Raw genomic sequence first — 13,814 nt, forward strand, 5'->3', positions numbered from 1 at the left:
ATCAAACTGGTTAACATAGCCTTCACGTCATTTTCTTAGTTATTGTTTTAAAACATTCAAATTCTACTCTTAGAAAGATTCACTTTGTGTACCCTTGTAAGATAAACCTCAGAAGTGATCCCTCCAATCCCCCTCCCTCCACCCATTCCCCCCTCCCTTCTCCCTCCCCTCTCCCTGTATTCTTAGGCTGTTATTAGGTTATAGCTTTCATATAGAAGGTATAAATTAGGTTCATAATAGGGGTGTGTACATTGGATACTTTTTCTCCTTCTTCTTACGTCCTTCATGTTCACATAGATGGAGCTAGAAAATGTTCTTCTTAGCAAAGTATCACAAGAATGGAAGAAAAAGCCTATGGTTCTGACATGTTTCCTCACCATTGATATAGAGACTATTCCTATCCAGCTGGAAGGGACCCAGATGGGAGATATCATAGGTCAGCTGGCTCAGCTCCCAGTACAGCAGTTCTCTGTACAGTTCAGGGCCCGCAGGGTGAGAATGGAAGGTGCAGATGACTTCCACTTTGGTAGCCACTCCACCTTTTGCAGGCCTGGGGAAAAAAGGACATGGAGATGTGGAATCCTAAGGAGGGTCCTGAGCCTTCTGGGTGTGGAAAGCGTGAGAGAGGGAGGAAGGAGGTAGGACAATATGGAAGGGGGTCTACTAAGTGTCTCTCATCTGTGACACCCCTCAAATGGGGAAAGAAGACAGTTTAATTAGAATTTGCAGATATGATATGTAATTGTCCCACTTCTTCTGTGAGGAGAACCCTAATTTAAAACAGAGTATCATCTAGAGTCCATAAACCAGTGGTCCTTTCTGGCACCAGGAACCAGTTTCATGAAAGACAATATTTTCATGCATGGGGTTGGGGAGTGGGTGCAGGGATGAGAATCTGACAGGAGTCAGAGCTCAGACAGTGATGTGAGAGATGTGGAACAGCTGTAAATACAGATGAAGCTTCACTTGCTTTCCAGCTGCTCACCTCCTAGTGCTCACCTCCAGGTTCCTATCAGGACACCAACCAGGGACTTTTTGGCACCAGGGGATAGTTTCATTGAAGACAATTTTTCCACAGACTGGGAGTGAAAGAGGAGAGGGAAAGACCAGGAGGTGGAGCTGAGATAGTGATGCTATGTGCCCTGGTTCCTAACAGGCCACTGACTGGTACATATCCATGGCCTGTAGGTTTGGAACTGAAGCCATAAACTGAACACATTTCATCCTCTAAAGCCTTGAGTGTTTGCACCACTTGAGCATGAAGAGGCACAAAGGTAGGCGGTTGAAAGCCCTTGTGGTGTGAGCATTCCCTGGGCCCTCCTGGCCAGTGCACAAGAGTCCACTCAGTTTGATGAGTGGCTCTTGCCAGCATGGGGGAGGATCTCACCTGAGCGAGGCCAGTCTACAACCAGCATAGACAGAGGCTGCACTGGTCTGGTTGAACAAGGACGTGAGCTGATGGGAAGACAGAGAGGGAGGTGAGGAAGGGCTGAGAGACAATGCAGGCAGCTGTGAGGGCAGCTGGATGTCATCTGGAGGCCCTCACCAAGGTTTGCAGGACCCTTTCAGTTTTGTCAAACTGTAAGGAATCTGGATGTTCCATGTCATTTGTGTACTTCACATTGGTGATGGTGAAGTTGATGGTGAAGGGCACCAGGACAGGGCCAGTGGCTACAGTGGGGAAGGAAGAGAGAGATGTTCAGCTTAGGCCATAGTAATGATGACCAAGGCTGTTCTGGCCCTGTCTATGGGGCACTAGCTGTGGACTAAGTACAGAGATAGAGTGCAGGTGCCAAAGCACAAAACCTTCTGGAATTCCCAAGACCTCACATTCATTTAGTAAGCATTTATGGAGCTTCAAATATGTGCAAGGTTCTGTGATGAGCTCTGTGGGTCCAAACAAGAACAGGGCATAATCTTATGATGTTGTAGACAGGGAGGTGACCAGATGATTATGTGTCACAGGAAGCCTGAGACTGAGGGTGGCTGTGGAAATCCAGGAGGGACATTGAGCCAATGATGGAAAAAAAGCCTCCAAGAGGAAGCATCATTTCAGGTGTGGACAACAGCAGTGGGAAGAGTTAGGCTAAGAGGAGCCAAGCAAGTGGGAAGGGCCCTCCATGCAGAAGGAACAGCTTGGGCAAAGGCTTGGATGAGCATGGTTAACCCAAGGAATTTGATGGTCACTCATTATAGTGACATAGATGTCAGAATGGAGGGATCCTCTGAGTCCAGAAGAGGGAGCCAGAACAGGCGTTTGGATGTGACTTATATACCAGATAGCCTGGTGCAGAGCTCGTCAGCAAGATAGGAATTATACAGATGTAGACACATTGGGAGCGATAGGCAAACTACTTTGTGGAAAACAGTAGGAGGCAGAATAGAGGCTACTGCAATCATCCTAGGGAAAAATCATGGTGGCCTGAAAACAGATTAAGTGATGCAGATGCAGAGAAATGGGGAGCTGGAGGGATTTCCCTAAAGGAGAAGATAAGAGATTTGGTGTTATAAGGATGTAGGAGGTGAGCCAATGGAAAGGTGCTCTACCACTGCTTTTGGTGATGAGGGGGAGGGAGCAGGTTTAGAGGAGGAGACCTGAGTGGCAACCAGGAGGTGCATGGACCAAGGGTCAGGAGCTGCTTTGGGTTGTAAAAATTTGTGTGTCCTTGTGCCACAGTCAGCTTGAATTCAGGAAAGTATCCTAAGAGAAATGTGTGTGTGTGTGGAGGGGGGGCAGGCGATTCTTGCCACCACCAACTGGGTTACCATCCTTCCTTCCTTCCTTTTTTTTTTTTTTGAGACAGAGTCTTACTTGGTCACCCTTGGTAGAGTGCCATGGTGTCACAGCTCACAGCAACCTGAAACTCTCAGGCTCAAGGAATTCTCTTGCCTCAGCCTCCCAAGTAGAGGGGACTACAGGCACCCGCAACAATGCCTGGCTATATTTTTAGAGAGAGAGTCTTGCTCTTACTCAAGCTGGTCTTGAACCAGTGATCTCAGGCAATCTACCCACCTCAGTCTCCCAAGTGCTGGGCTTATAAGAATGAGTGACCATGCCTGGCTCCCTTTCTTCCTTTACTTTCTCCTTCTCCCCTTTTTCTTTTTCTTCTCTCTCTTTTCTCTTTCTTTCTTCCTTCTTCCATTCTTTTCCTTCTCCTTTATTCTCTTTCTTCCCTCCCTCCCTCCCTTCCTTTCCCCCTGCTTCCTTTTCCTTTGTTCTCTTTCCTTTTCCTTCCCTCCCCTGCTCCCTCTCTCCCTCTTTTCCTTTCTTTCTTCTTTCCAAGATGGAGTCTCACTTTATTATCCTGGCTTTATGCAGTGGTGCTATCATAGCTCAAGTAATCCTCCTGCCTGAGCCTACTAAGTATGTGGTACTATAAGCGTGTACCACCTTGCCTGGCTAATTTTTACATTTTTTTTTTTTGCAGAAATGGAGTCTTGCTATGTTGTCCATGCCATGCTAGTCTGAAATTCCTGCCCTCAAGTGGTCATCCCATTACCAGGTTACATTTCTATACATGTCCCTAGATTTCTTTCCATGTAAAGGGTGAGTAATAGGCGGCAGGGTTGGCCACTTGAGAGGCTCCTATTTTTTAGCAGAAGGGAGATAGGTGGTCAGAGACACATAGACATCTGGAATATGTACTACTACTGGCAGAAGTACTTGAGACTGGATAGGTGTAACCTATAGAGACAAGAGAGAAGGGAAAGATCTTCTATTAGGGGGCAACTTGGTCACTGGGTAAGCTGGAAAGATGGTCCATTGGTGGATGGACCATTGCAGCTGTGAGTCATTTAATGGAAGACAGTGTCCCCTCCTGACAGGTATTATAATCCCTAACCCCGAAGAGAGAAAGGCTTTGCTCAAAGTACTCTTTGCTCAAAGTGTGAACTAGATGCAGGGACCTGCTTCAGCACAGTGAGGAATAGGAGACCCACATGCCACATGGCCTTGCACCATAGATACTGACACTGTCACTTGAGAAGTTGGGGAGTAAACACCCTAAGTACTTGGGTTGGAAACTCTATCATCTTGGAGATCCCAGGGAAGAGGTGCCAACATGTGAGGGTACAGATCCCTGTTCATTCAGGACAAGGGGTGCAGTGGGGGTGTGCAGTGAAGGAAGTGGGATTATGACCTTTTCTATTCCTAAGTCCTATTCCTAGGACTCAGATGGAAGCAGTTTACAGGGTGTAAAGATGCCTGAAGGCCCAGAATACTCACTGCTGGAGGTGGTGGTCTTCATCTTGTGTGTATAACCTGTATAAGTGGAGGGAGAAAGGTTGAGTAGAAGGTGAGAGAAAAATAGAAGGATAGAGGGTGTGGGATCTGACGAGCTGCAAATAATAAAGCCTCTCACCATTGACATAGAGACTATCCTGGTCTAGGGTTCTGGGGCCCAGCTGGGTGACACTGTAGGTCAGCTGGCTCAGCTCTTGGTATAGTATCTCTCTGTCCAGCTCATGGCCTGTAGGGTCACGGAGGAGGGTGCAGATGGTGTCCACTCCAGTGGCTGACCCATTCTTCTCAGGTCTGTGGAGAGTGGGTGAGGGGAATGACAATAAAAGGAGGAGGATCCCTAAAGCTCATGGAAGGAGGACAAAAAGGAGCTAGAGGAGATGACAAGTGTGGTGGAGTGGTGAAAAGTCAGACTTAGATTCTTCGAATGCACAGACTCACAGCCAGTCTGAAATTGTGAGCAGAGTTACAGATCCACCAATTCTTATTAAATTGGAAGACTCAAACCTGCATGCTCATGGCATGGGGACAGAGAACTTACATACACGACAAGTAGAGAGCTGGTATTGGGGATTAAAGCAAGTGGAGAAGGCATGTTTGTCAGGGCATAGAATTTAATACCCAAAGGAAATGCCCTCACTGCTAAAGAGGCCAGAGGGAGCAATTTGGAGGGATGACCAGAGTAGTGGCCCAATCCTGCTGATTGGTTATGCAGAGGGGACAGTTGGTGAGAAGATGATAAGGTCAGGAGACAACTTGCTCCTGAATTCCACCTCGGCTGAGGACATCTGCAGGGAGGGCAACCAAACTCTGGGCTTGGGAACAACTGAGGCAGCTCTAGCTGGCTGTTCTACGGTCTCACCTGAGCAAGGTCAGTCTGCAGCCAGAGTACAGTGGGCTGATACTGGTTTTTTGGAACAGGAGATCCAGCTTCAGAGAGGAAAGAAAGAGAAAAAATGGTCTGAGAGGCAGTGGCCAAATGGCCATCAGTGGGCAAAGGACACAACAGTGGGCAGGGCCACACCAGTGGAGGGAGTAAGAGAGTGCAGCTGCACCAGGGGGCGGGACCATACCAGTGTAGGGATGGAGTGTGGGTGGAGCCAGCCCCAGTGGGTACAGTCACACCAGTGGGAAGGGCCATAACAGTATAGGGATGACAGAGTAGGTGGGCAGTACCCTGGGTGGGGTAAAGTGAGGTGGCCAGGGCTCTCACCAGGATCTGTAGAGACTTCTCCAGATTGTTGAACCTTGGGGAGCCTGGAGGCTGCATGTCCTTCCTGAAGTGCAGGCTGGTGATGGTAAAGTTGACGGTGAAGTGCACCAGAGGTGTTTGTGTGGCTGCAGCAGGAGAGGGAGAGGATAGGCCATGCTGAGTCAGGCCTGGGAGGAATATAGGAACAGAGATGGTGTGGGGCCATTGGCCTGAGACTAGTGACCATCTCTTTAGAGTCCATGGAAATGACTCAAGGACCTTGAAGTCTAATGCAATGTGAATATTAGACCATCATGCTACAAGTTAAGGAAGGAAAAGTTTGGAAGTTACAAAGCTTGAAGGTATCAGCCTATCATTTGGACTTATTTTTATGAATTGTTCACTTACTTTCCTTCCCTTAATCACTCAACCAAAATTTAGTGGCATTTCTGCAGCTAGGCAAAACTGCAGAGGTGATTCCCAGTTGAGGAAGATGCTACTATTTTTCAATTTTAAAAAGGTAAAAAGTGGTTGCTGGGGACCTCAGTGATTCTGAGATTGGTCTCCCAGATGTATGTGGGTATTCCTCACAAAACTGGGGCACTGAAGGAGCTGGTAGATGTTTGGAAGGGGTGTATGTGAGAGCATGTTTTGTGCGTATCTGCCCGTTGTGGACAGATAGATGATCCTTGCATTATTCTTTCAGCATTTTCGATAATTTTCATAAGAAAAAGTTTGGGAGTGGGAACAAACACATACAAAATGTTCATGAAAAGTAGTAATAACACCATGGTCCTTATATTTTGACAAGCTGGACATTGCTTAAAATGCTCCTAAAATGAAATGACTATGTCCACTGAATATTGCCAGGGAGGAACATATTCATAAAGAATTGGTAACAAGAACAAAGTCATATATTCAGTAGAAGAGTATTGAAGTATTGAGTATTAAAACAAGATAAAGAGCAATTAGTTCATTGGGCAGACTAAAGAATTGATTCTTTACTGAATTGGTTTCTGGGACACTTGACCAGTGATGAAATGTATTCTCAGCAAATAGATCTTTTACTTTGTACTTTTCTAAGTATTGGAGAATGATTTAGAAGCCAGGAGCCATCCATAGGTTTCAGAAACAGGTTACAAAGTGTAGTTGAGGATTGTGGGTGCTGAAATTGGGTTGGTATTTCAAGGGGTTCTCAGGGACCTGGGGATACCCGTGTCAGATCTTTCAGGAGTCAACCTTGGGCCCCACCCCTAACTCCACCTCTTTCCTCCTGTGACAAACAGGAGTCCCTGGGAACAGAAGGATTCCTACCTGTGGGACTAGAGAAGGGGGTCAGCATACCTGAGAAAACTGTGGCCATCATTGAAACTGGGAGAGAACAATCCAAGTGCATGGACTGGAGACCCACCACCTTGGAGATGCCAGGGAGGGAGTGCTCAGCTTGGAGCATTTTAGGGAATAGGCAGGTCTCTGTTCATCCCAGGCTGGAGGATGGGCGGGGTATAAAGTGGGGGCAGTGGGGTCTTTAGCTCTTTTATTCCAAAGGGATGTGACTTAAAGGAGATGGTAGAAACATATGAAACCTCCAATCACTCACTCCTAGGAATGGTAGTCTGGGTCTGGTAGGTGTAACCTGAAGAGGTAAAGGAAGAAATGGTGAGGAGAGAGGGGGATGAGGGAAAGGGAGGCATACAAGGGGGAGATGAGGGCTCTAAAATGTACCAAAGCACAGATGGCACTTCTCACCATTGACATAGAGACTGCCCTTGTCCAGGTTAAAGGGGCCTATCCGGGTGACATTGTGGGTGAGCTGGCTCAGTTCCTCGTACAGCTTCTCTCTGTCCAGCCCATGGCCTGTAGGGTCAGGGTGGAGGTTGCAGATGGTGTTTACTCCTATGGCTTCTCCATTCTTTTTGGGCCTGGGGGAAGACCGGTGAAAGGAAGGACAGTAAATGGATTGCCTTGGTAGGGGCTTTGATCTCTTGGTAGGGGCTCTGATTCCTAGGGGAAGTGCAGGAAAGGGACAGAGGAAACGAGAAGCCTGATAGAGAGGTGAGAAGAAACCCTTAGATTCTCTGAGTGCACCAACTTCCAACCAGCTTTGGACTGTGAGCAGAGTCATGGATACAAGAATTTTAAAAACTGCAAGGGTGCAACATGCATCCTCATGGGATAGGGATAGAAGAGTTCAGACATGAGGCTGGCACTGGGGATTAAGGCAAGTGGAGGAGGCAAGTTTATCTTGAAAGAAACCCTGGGGAGAGAATATAAAACCCAAAGGAAATGGCCTTATTATTCAAAGGGAAGGACAGAAGGAGGAAATTCAGATCAGAGGAATGACCAGGGCAGGGGCTCAATCCTACATACGGGCTCTGCAGAAACTCTCATTGAGGTAGGGAGGGTGGTAGGCTCAGGAGACACCTCGGGCCTGGAACCAGAACCTCCTAAATTCCACCTCTGTCCAGGGAGGACAGGAAGGAAGCAGACAAAATTTGGGGACCTAGGAGCACATGGGGCAGCTCCGGCAAGTATGCTAAGGTCTCACCTAAGCGAGGTCAATCTGCAGCTGGAGTACAGAGGGCCAATGCTAGTGTTCTGGAACAAGGACTTGAGCTGTGGCAGAGGGAGAGGGAGGAAAGTAAAAGTGAGCAGAAGCCAGGTGGATAGGGCTGGCACCATTGGGTGGGGTCTTCCAAGGGTGTGGTGTTGGTGAGGTGAGTGGGGCTTACATCAGTGGGTGGGGCACAGGTGACGTGGGCAGGGTTAGTATCAGTGAGTAGGTCTTCTGTTTTGGGGGAACAAGTAATGCGGGCCTTCTTCCAGGCAAAGGAGAAGTAGGTGGTACTTATGTAAGTAGGTAGGGTGGGGTCTGGTGAGAGGTGGGTAGGGCTCTCACCAGGTTCTGCATGACCCTCTCTGTGGTGTTGAACCTCCAAGAGCCTGGGTGATCAAGGTCCTCATTGTAATGCAGGTTCAAGATGGTGAAGTTGATGGTGAATGTCATTAGGAGAGAGCCAACAGCTGCAGTGGGAATAGAAAAGATATGTCCGCTAATTCTATTCTTGCTCTGTGAACCTGAGCCTGGGGCATCCTGCTGATTCATTTACAAGTGCTGGGGAAGGTTTCCATTCAGTTTCCTCAAGGACGACACCCCAGACTCAGTGTTAACTGAGGCACAGTAAGGTAGCATGAAAAATTGTATTTTGGAGTCAAATACATCATGAAACAGAAAATAAACACATCTGACCCTTTTTGTACCTAAAATTCCAGGCAGACATCTTTTCTCTCTAAGGTTTTTCCCACCAAAACTGTTTCTTTGAGAGCCACTGATTTGTTGATTTTTAAAATAATTTGTTTGAAGAAACACCTATATTGCGTTTTTTATGTGTCAGGCCCTGTTGCAAGTGTTCTATTTACATGGTAACTCATTTATGTGTGAGGAAAACTTTTGGAGGGAGATAATGCAGTATGCCCATTTTAAAAGATGTGAAAACTTAGTCAAAGGGAAATTAAATAATTTAAGCTTAACATTGTGGTCCCAGAATATGTGCTCCTATCTCATCTACCTGGGCCCATGGGCAGGTCCAGCCTGGTGAACCTGCAGGTGAACACCTGTTCTGGCCTGAATGGTCAGTGGTCAGAATGTCTTCAGAAGGCCACAGCTGATGAGAAACTGGACAATCATGATGCCAGCTCATACTAGACCTTTGGCAAGGCCTGTGGATGGCATGGACTCTTCCTTGGGTTAGTAAGAAGCCAGGAATGGAAAGCTGGACTTTGGACCAACCAAAGCATGCCCAAGTAACCAAGCATCCTTTCGTACTGTCTCTGGAAAGAGACCCCTTCCTTACTAAGTCTCTGAAAAATACAGAGACTCCTTACTTAAGGGAGACCCCCAACTTACTAACTCTATGAGAGAGAGATCCCTTCCTTTCTAAGTCTCTGAGAAGGCGACCCCTTCATTACTAAGTCTCTGAGAAGAAGACCCCTTCCTTACCAAGTCTCTAAGGAGAAGATCCCTTTCTTATTAAGTCTCAGGGAAAGAGACCCCTTCTTTACTAAGTCTATGAGAAGAGAGACACCTTCTTTATTAAGTCTCTGAGAAGAAGACCTCTTCCTTACTAAGCCTCAGGGAAAGAGACCCCTTTTTTATTTTTAAAGAACTCATTTTATTTTAAATAATACCATTGAGCAAGAATCCTATTTTGACCCCAAGTCAGACTACAAAACAGAAAATATTGAGTTGCATAGAAATCATCTTACTCCAGTTTCATTTAGACCTTATATTCTGAAGTTATTTGTTTAATATATTTTGCTCTGGGTTTACTTTTTATTTTTTTGCAATTCTTAGATAAAGTCCCTCTTATAATTGTGTAAAAGACCCCCCCTTTTTTTACTAAGTCTCTGAGAAGAAGACCTCTTCCTCACTAAGTCTCTGAGAAACTTCTTTAGTAAGTCTCTGAAAAAGAAACCCCTTCCACACTAAGTCCCCAAGAAGGAAACCCCCTTCCTTACTACATCTCTGAGTAAATCTCTGAGAAGGAGACCCTCTTCCTGACTCAGTCTCTGAGAAGGAGACCCCTTCTTTACTAAGTCTCTGAGGAGACCTCTTACTTGCTAAGTCTCTGAGGAGACCTCTTGCCTAGTAAGTCTCTGAGAAAGAGACTCCTTCACACAACATAATTCATGTTAGAACAGTGCTGATGATTATCAATACTTATCTGTACAGCCATGCTTTTTCTCTCTGCTAGGATCCCATCAAAGACCACAGCTCTTTTCTATTCTTTCTATTGTTGCATTACCAGGGCCTTTGACACATTAAATGCTTAATAAATATTTGTTGCCTGAATGATTGGGGAGTCATTCTTCCCCAGGTGATATCTCCCACTGGCCAAGGACATTAGAACTTCATACAGAGGAACAGAGAGGAGGCTCTTACCTGTGGAGACTGGAACAGAGGTCCCTGAAGTCGCAGGAGACATAGTGTAGCCCATCACAACTAAGGAGAAAACAGAGTGAGGTGAATGTGTGAGAGGTAGAGCCTCCTCAGTTAAGGACAGCCCATCACGGGACCTTGAGACCCTTATTTTGCTTAGCTTCAAGCCTGTGCTGGCATGTCTTCTCTGAGCTGGGGAATGAAGGTGGCGAAAGACCAGAGCAGATGGGGCCCCAAGGCAAGTGGTACGTGCACCCAAGTTACTCACTGCTAGGGGTAGAGGTCAGGACCCGGTGAGTGTAACCTGACAAAAGAGAGGATGAGAAGTTATGAGGATAGGGGATAGGAATAAGAGGTAAGAATCTGGGGCCCACTCTTGTTTCTATGTATCTATTTATTTATTAAGACATACTTAAAGAATGCACTCAATGTACAGATCCAGAAGATAACACCCAGAGACCACTGCTGGAGCACAAGAAAGAATTTCTGCATCATGTTATCTGCAGTTAATCTCTCTGCCATCTGTACATCTGTTCCCTTCTCTGATTGTCTGATTTCTTGTTACAGCTCCAGAAACACCTCTTGTGCGTGATGAGCCCAGAGCACACAGCCGAGAGCAAGCAGATCCCTGGGGGAAGGAGCACAGCCCCTAACCATTGACGTTGAGGCTGTCCTTGTCCAGATTGTAGGGGCCCAACTCAGTGAAGCTGTGGGTCAGCTGCCTCAGCTCCCAGTAGAGCTGCTCTCTGTCCAGCCTGTGGCCTGCTGAGTCAGGGTGGAGGGTACAGATGGCATGTACTCTGGTGGCTGACTGGTCCTTTTCTGGCCTGAGTCGGGAGGGAAACACATGGATGGGAACACATATGCAAGACTGATAATGAAAGTGACTTGCAAGAATAATAATGTTTGGGAAAGTCACAAAGCTGAAATCAATTTTTGTGGAAGAGGGGGGGAAAAGGAGACTAAAAAAAAAAAAAATTCTAGGGCTCGGCGCCTGTGGCTCAAGCGGCTAAGGCACCAGCCACATACACCTAAGGTGGTGGGTTCGAATTCAGCCCGGACCCGCCAAAACAACAATAATGGCTGCAACCAAAAAATAGCCGGGCCTTGTGGCAGGCGCCTGTGGTCCCAGCTACTTGGGAGGCTGAGGCAGGAGACTCGCTTGAGCCCAGGAGTTGGAGGTTGCTGTGAGCAGTGAAGCCATGGCACTCTACCCAGGGTGACAGCTTGAGGCTCTGTCTCAAAAAAAAAAAAAAATTCTAGACTCTATAAATGATCAATAGATGAATGAGATGAAATAGCACTAATGTTGGGCCAATGATGAGCAGCCCTGTGGCAGCCACTGTCACTCTGCTCTCAGATGAAGCCAAGGGAAATAAAAACAGATGGGGGCAACCAAGAGATCTCACAGATCCCTAGGTGCATCACCTTTGAACACTTTAAATGTAGATTATGAAATGTGCGTGCCAAAAAGACTGCTCAGTATTGCTTCTGAAATTTCCTTACAACAGAATAATCTTAGAAATTGCAGGGAGGGAATTCACTTCTGGAGGATGTTTTCCATGTCAGTTAGGAAAGAAGTCCCGAGGATAGGAATCAAGGAGAGGCTCACCTGCTACACTGGGCAGGTGGGGAAATGGGGAGATTCAGGAACAGAAACTGGGAGGGGTGGGAGAGTGTGCAATTGCTTCTCGGCATTGTCAGGGGCTCAGAAAACAAAACTCCAAAATTAAGCCCTCAGATATGGCCTCAAAAGCAAAAGATTTTCTCTGATTTTTTCCTGCCCACTTCTCTTTCAGTCCCATTCATTCTGAGCCTAGCTACAGAAACTAGAATCTCTTTTCTCCAAGGTGGGTCATAGAAACCACAGCCCCTTTTCTCCAATGCCAACTATAAACTTTAAAAATATTATTGTAACTTTCTCCTCTGACTTCATATGTAAAAACTGGTCATACATAAATAATCTAACTTTGTTCGACTATAGGGCATAACCACCCCCTGCCCCCGCCTTCCAGAAAGTAACCTGCCCCACACCCAGAAGGAAGGAATGCTGCTCAGAGAAGACAAGAATCCAGGTGGACAGGCCTTGCTGGGTTTCCCCCTTCAGTTGATTAGCATGAGATTATATCCCTTGGGTCAAATCATGTTTCTACATATTTGTCCATACTTTGTTGAACCTAAGCATAAAAATGGACGGTTCCCCCTTTATCTGTGGATCTTTATTCTGCAGGCTCCCATGTGTACATACATGTTAAATACATTCATATGCCCTTTCTCCATTTAATCTACTGTTTGCAAGTTGATTTTTCAGCACTTCTTCAGAGAACCATGCTCTTGGCCCCTACAGTATCTCACCTGAGGGAGATCAGTCTGCAGCTAGAATACAGTGGGCCAATGCTGGTGTTCCTGAACAAAGGAGCAAGCTAGGGAGGAAGGAGAAGAAGGTGAGTGACCACTGAGGAGCTCTGTAGGAGTGAGGAGGACTGGGCAGCAGGCCGCTCAGGGACACTCACCATGAGCTGCAGGGTCTCCCCTGTTGTGTTGAATATTGCAGATCCTCGGTGCCTCATGTCAGACACATACTGCAGGTTTGTGATGGTGAAGTTAAAGGTAAAGGGCACCAGAGCAGAGCTTGTGGCTGTGAAGGAAAGGCAGACAAGAGGATCTGGCCTGACCCTGCTAAAGTTCCCTGTCCAGCCTTCCTCTAGCCTTCCCACATATGGACTCTGGGTCTATGCACCAGAATTTCCCACCTGGCTCAGTTCTTGATCCAATGCAGGCAGAAACCACCATGTAAGAATATCCTACTCAATATCTAGAATGTATTCACTTTTCAATTTTTTTTCTTTTTTTGAGATAGGGTCTGGCTATGTTGGCCAAGCTGATGTCAAATTCCTGGGCTCAAGCAATCTTGGTTCTGGAATTGTTTTTTTCTCATGCACCCTTATTTGGGGCCACCCATAGGCCTCAAGACTTCTCCCATACTGGCCCAATTATGTGACTAGACATAATCTCATGTCTCAGATTCCCAGTTGCAATTTTAGTACCTTTCATCCTTCAACAAATATTTATCAAGCACCAGCTATGCATGAGTCATCATCATGACATTGTCACCTATATTTTTAGGTAGGAAAATAGACTTTCTTCCAGCTGTTTCAGTATGGGGAATTTCCTACCAAAAAACCCTAAAAATCCAACAAACCAACAAATACTCTTAAACCTGGAAAGGTAACAGAGAGATTGGCAAAATCAAAAAGCCTCTACTCACACAGGGATATCAGAAAGGAATGACATTCTTAAGGGATTATGGATTGTGAATAGGAAAATAGATTTTATTGTAATAACAATAGGAAGTAGCAGAAAGGTTTTACCCAAGGGAGAAATGAGCTCTGATGCTGATTTTTCAGAAACTTCCACTGGTTGCTATGTGGAGAACAGATTAT

At 46.3% G+C, this 13,814-nt stretch overlaps 1 protein-coding gene across 1 annotated transcript in view; it reads right to left on the minus strand.

Annotated features, from left to right (window-relative positions):
- The window catches only part of MUC16 (mucin 16, cell surface associated), a 76,756-nt gene that overhangs the window by 24,488 nt on the left and 38,454 nt on the right, over window positions 1-13,814 (minus strand). The window contains 16 exon segments of the mRNA XM_012807533.1: window positions 378-550; window positions 1,388-1,455; window positions 1,547-1,671; window positions 4,226-4,261; window positions 4,362-4,534; window positions 5,103-5,170; window positions 5,454-5,620; window positions 7,033-7,068; window positions 7,182-7,354; window positions 7,981-8,048; window positions 8,332-8,456; window positions 10,375-10,434; window positions 10,640-10,675; window positions 11,026-11,198; window positions 12,727-12,794; window positions 12,885-13,009. Coding sequence (XP_012662987.1) covers window positions 378-550; window positions 1,388-1,455; window positions 1,547-1,671; window positions 4,226-4,261; window positions 4,362-4,534; window positions 5,103-5,170; window positions 5,454-5,620; window positions 7,033-7,068; window positions 7,182-7,354; window positions 7,981-8,048; window positions 8,332-8,456; window positions 10,375-10,434; window positions 10,640-10,675; window positions 11,026-11,198; window positions 12,727-12,794; window positions 12,885-13,009 — 1,674 coding nt within the window.

This window comes from Otolemur garnettii, unplaced genomic scaffold, assembly GCF_000181295.1.
Source record: "Otolemur garnettii isolate 467f Iridium unplaced genomic scaffold, OtoGar3 scaffold00071, whole genome shotgun sequence".
Lineage (NCBI taxonomy): Eukaryota > Metazoa > Chordata > Mammalia > Primates > Galagidae > Otolemur > Otolemur garnettii.